Source organism: Drosophila rhopaloa, unplaced genomic scaffold (genome assembly GCF_018152115.1).
Source record: "Drosophila rhopaloa isolate 14029-0021.01 unplaced genomic scaffold, ASM1815211v1 contig_98, whole genome shotgun sequence".
Lineage (NCBI taxonomy): Eukaryota > Metazoa > Arthropoda > Insecta > Diptera > Drosophilidae > Drosophila > Drosophila rhopaloa.
Window position 1 is genome coordinate 1,338 of NW_025335198.1, and position 4,162 is coordinate 5,499.

At 39.4% G+C, this 4,162-nt stretch overlaps 2 protein-coding genes across 2 annotated transcripts; both read right to left on the reverse strand.

The window, feature by feature from the left end:
* Window positions 1-2,130: 2,130 nt before the first annotated feature.
* Window positions 2,131-3,230, reverse strand: LOC123038133. The gene is made up of 2 exons (XM_044461826.1): window positions 2,548-3,230; window positions 2,131-2,492 (listed from the first exon to the last, which is right to left on the reverse strand). Exons 1-2 carry the CDS (start codon window positions 3,223-3,225, stop codon window positions 2,484-2,486), a joined length of 687 nt encoding a protein of 228 aa, XP_044317761.1. The 5' UTR covers window positions 3,226-3,230; the 3' UTR covers window positions 2,131-2,483.
* On the reverse strand, window positions 3,227-3,902 carry LOC123038132 (facilitator of iron transport 3-like). Its single transcript, XM_044461825.1, has 2 exons — window positions 3,713-3,902; window positions 3,227-3,615 (listed from the first exon to the last, which is right to left on the reverse strand). The coding sequence occupies exons 1-2, from the start codon at window positions 3,900-3,902 to the stop codon at window positions 3,227-3,229; spliced, it is 579 nt and encodes a 192-aa protein (XP_044317760.1).
* Between the last annotated feature and the right edge of the window lie 260 nt (window positions 3,903-4,162).

Consider the following 4,162-nt stretch of genomic DNA (forward strand, 5'->3'; position numbering starts at 1 on the left):
GACCTAATTCGTCATGATATTTATACATCACGTGTTCCTCCATTCTATTTGTTACATAAAACAGTAACTTGTTATTATTATTCTTTCTATATATAACCCCGTTCCTCATTTCAAACCACTTATGCTCTCCGTTTTCTAAAATTTCCCTAATTTCTTGTACCTTACTATCTCTTGACTGACAAATTACCAAATTATTCTCAAACGTATTTGCCTCTATTATCATTACATTATTACATCTGCTAAGTGCATCAACATGCTGCATTTGTTTTCCTGCCCTGTGTTTTAATTCATAATCGAATTCTTGTAATTCTAAAGCCCACCTTGCAATTCGTGGGTTTAAATCTATTTTATTCAACGTTAATGTTAGAGAATTACAATCTGTAACAATCTTGAAACGTTTCCCTTGTAAATATATCCTAAACCTTCTAAGTGCATAAATAATGGCTAACGTCTCTAATTCAAAGCTATGGTATTTAGCTTCAGTCGATGTTGATCTTTTCGAAAAATAAAAAATCGGATGCAACTTCTTGTCTTCCTTTCTCTGAAACAGTACAGCCCCAAACCCTAAAGCACTCGCATCGCAGTGGAGCTCAATTTCATCCTTGTAATCGTATAACGCTAACACCGGGGCTGCAACTAATTTATCTTTCAACAGTGTGAAACAGGCTAACTCTTCATTTCCAAATTCAAACGTCCTATCTTTCCTCAGTAAATCATATAATGGTTTCGCCAATATCGAAAAGTCCTTTATAAAGCGGCGAAAGTAAGAACAAAGACCTAAGAAACTTTGTACAGCTTGCACTTTATTTGGCATAGGAAAGCTCTTTATCGCTTCTAATCCCCTCTCATCAGCTTTTATTCCTTCATTTGAAATTAGAAAACCTAAATATTTTACCTTATTTTGAAGAAACTTGCATTTATCCATTCTTAGTTCTAATTTATTCTCCACTAATCTCCTAAATACTTCTACTAATATTCCTAAATGTTCTTCAATACTCTGGCTTGCAATTAAAATGTCATCCATATATATTATCACCTTATTATCACGAATCATATCAGAAAAAATATCATTTACAAATCTTTGAAATACCTGGGGAGCCGTCTTCAAACCCATTGGCATTCAAAAACTCAAATTGCCCTAGCGGCGTTGTAAAAGATGTGTACTTCACTGACTCTTTGTTCACGAAAACGTGGAAGTACCCATTCTTTAAATCTAATTTTGTAAAAACCGATTTTCCCACCAATTTATCTAACAAATCGTCAATTAAGGGGATAGGATAATTATCTTTAGCCATAATTTTATTCAACCGTCTGAAATCAATGCACAACCTAAACTCCCCAGTCTTTTTCTTCACTAAAACGATCGGAGATGCGTATTCCGATTTACTACTCTGAATAATTCCTTTTTCTAAGTATTCATCTAACAATTTCTGTAATGCCTCTTTTTCATTATAAGACAGTCTTCTAGGTGCACAACTAAATGGTTTTGTGTTCTCTAAAATAATATTCAACTCACATTTAACTTTAGGACTTTCAGGTCGCAATACTTTAATATAATTTTCCTCTAACGATTCAATAAACTTCATTTGATCCTTATAACTAACCTGATCGCCGATATTGTAAGCCATTTCTTTAGTCTCATCTTCTAAAATGTTTATTTCTAACATTTCACTTTCAAAATTATCCTCTATGCTCTTTCCTAACCTACCTGAACCTAAAGCTTCTTCATACAATACATTATCTAAATCCTTCTCACCTAAATCATCATCGCCTAAACATATGTCAAAACTCTTCTCCCCTAAATCTGTACCTAAATTGTTCCCGTCTAAATTTTTACCTAAACTGTTTTTATCTAAACTTTTTCCACCTAAATGTGTATCTAAATTGTTCTCGCCTAAATTTTTACCTGAACTGTTTTTATCTAAACTTCTCACCTAAACTCTTTTCACCTAAAGATGTACCTAAATTGTTGTCCCCTAAACGATTGGCTAAATTTTCCTCCACTAAACTTGTACCTACATTTTTCTTGCCTAAACTCTTTTTACCTAACTTTGTACCTAAACTCTTTTCACCTAATTTTGTACCTAAACTTTTACCTAAACTCTCTTTACCCTCCGAATCGGTTTCAAATTTCCTAATTTCCATACAATTATTAGAAAGTACTTTATCTTCCGCTTTCTTCTCGACTTCGGTTTCAATACACTCTACAGTAACCATTTTCAGCGCATCTAAATCAATTTTTAAATCGCAAGCATCCATAAAATCTCTACCCAGCACAATGTTACATCCCATAGATTCGTCAGCCACTACAATTAAGTTAAACCAAATCTTTATTTCATTTTTAAATATAAAACATAATATTCTACCATAACTCCTTAATAAGCTTTTGTTTAGGCCAAAGTATTCCTCTTCTTGAGGTTTTAATTTAATGTTTACTGGTAAGTATGAACGTTTTATTAATGACACCGGGCTTCCCGAATCTATTAGGCATTCTGTAACAATGGGCTGGTTAGGATTTTCAATACTAAAAATTTTAAATAATCTTACATATTTATTCTCGACCTTCTTCTTGTTTTGGGGACATTCAACCAAGCGGTGATCTTTTGCGCCACAACCATAGCATGATCCTGGCGGTCTTATCGGCTTGGTGCATTCCCTCTTCCAGTGCCCTTTTGCGTTGCAGTTGAAACAACGTGTCTCGCTGTTTCCTGGATCCGTCCTTGGTGTTGCCTCTCTAGTTGTTGTTGCCCTTTTCGGCAGCATGATGTCCGCAAAAGCACGAAGCATACGCTCCGGGCTATCAAAACATTGAAGCTTGGCCTGTGTACGCAAGCCTAGGGCTGGAATGCCCTCCACAAGTCCGTCCAAAAGCTCATCCACCTCCATGCTGACCTCTCGAGCAAGTCGACACTTTTCATCAAAGTAAAAAGCAAATTTTTCGGTTGGCATCCAGATACGCGCCTCAAACTTGCGCCTTAATGCAGCCTTCGATTCGACGCCCCCGAAAGCTAGCTGCAGTTGTTCAAGCAGCTCATTCGTTGGCTTGGCGAAACGTCCTTCATCCGCATGCAACCACTGCAAGGCACTGCCTTTTAACTTGCTGATCAGCAAGATACGTTGTTGCAAGTCTGAAAGGCTATATAGAGCCGATATATTGCCCCATTGAGCGATCCAGGATCGAACAGGCACTTTACCGGTGAAGTCCATCAACATTTCCTTGGCCATGTTAAATCCTGATGATTTCGTCATAAACGGCGCTGCCTCTGCCTGCCGTCGTCTCTGCCTTCTCTGCCACCGCCTTCTCTGCCACCGCCTTCTCTGCCACCGCTGTCTCTGCCGTCGCCGTCTCTGTCGCCGTTGTCTCTGCCGCCGTTGTCTCTGCCGCCGTTGTCTCTGCCGCCGTTGTCTCTGCCGCCGTTGTCTCTGCCGCCGCCGTCTCTGCCGCCGTTGTTTTGCTGAAACGCAATTTCGTCTCCGCCGCCTCCGCTGTTTCGCCGTTGCTCGTTCTGCCGAAACGCATTTTCGTCTCCGCCGCCTCCGCTGTTTCGCCGTTGCTCGTTCTGTTGAAACGCATTTTCGCCTCCTCTGCCTCCGTTATTTCGGTTGCCACCAGCGCTGTTGATCTGGTAGTTTAAGTTTTCTAGAATTTTCTGAGCCCTCGAAATTTCGGCTCGCAAATTTTCCAAAGTCTCAGCGTCAACTTCCAGCTCACTGCGATTCTCGTCAACATTTTCCAATTCAGCTTGCTCCACAAGGTTCTCGGGCGCCCTTCCGCGAATTTCTTCCGGAACGCTGCAAAGCCGAGCAAAAAGTTCAGATTTGGTGCCCTTCGTCGACAGATTTAGAAGCTCCAACCACTTTTTTAATTGGATAACTGTCACTTCCGATATGTTTATATCCATATTTTTATTATTATAGGCGTTCTCAGTTGATAAAAAAAAAGTTTTTTATGAATCCCACTTCTGAGATTGTATCAGGAATAGTTTGTCTCTTTATTTTAATTTATTTATCTCCACACACGTCGTCTTCACTTTCTGGTTCGATCGAGACTGAGCTTCGCTGCACGCAGGCAGCTCTCTCTGGCGTTCTCTTGAGAGAGAGGGATAGCACCTCTCTTGAAAGAGATAACCACTGCTCTAATAATGTGGCCAGCTTATCTATA

Bases quoted from the DNA above. Each gene is read 5' to 3' on its own strand.
- LOC123038133 (XM_044461826.1), bottom strand. From the start codon at position 3,225: ATGGCCAAGGAAATGTTGATGGACTTCACCGGTAAAGTGCCTGTTCGA.
- LOC123038132 (XM_044461825.1), bottom strand. From the start codon at position 3,902: ATGGATATAAACATATCGGAAGTGACAGTTATCCAATTAAAAAAGTGG. The intron at 3,616-3,712 runs GTGAGCTGGAAG...CCAGATCAACAG, and splicing joins AAATGTTGACGAGAATCGCA to CGCTGGTGGCAACCGAAATA.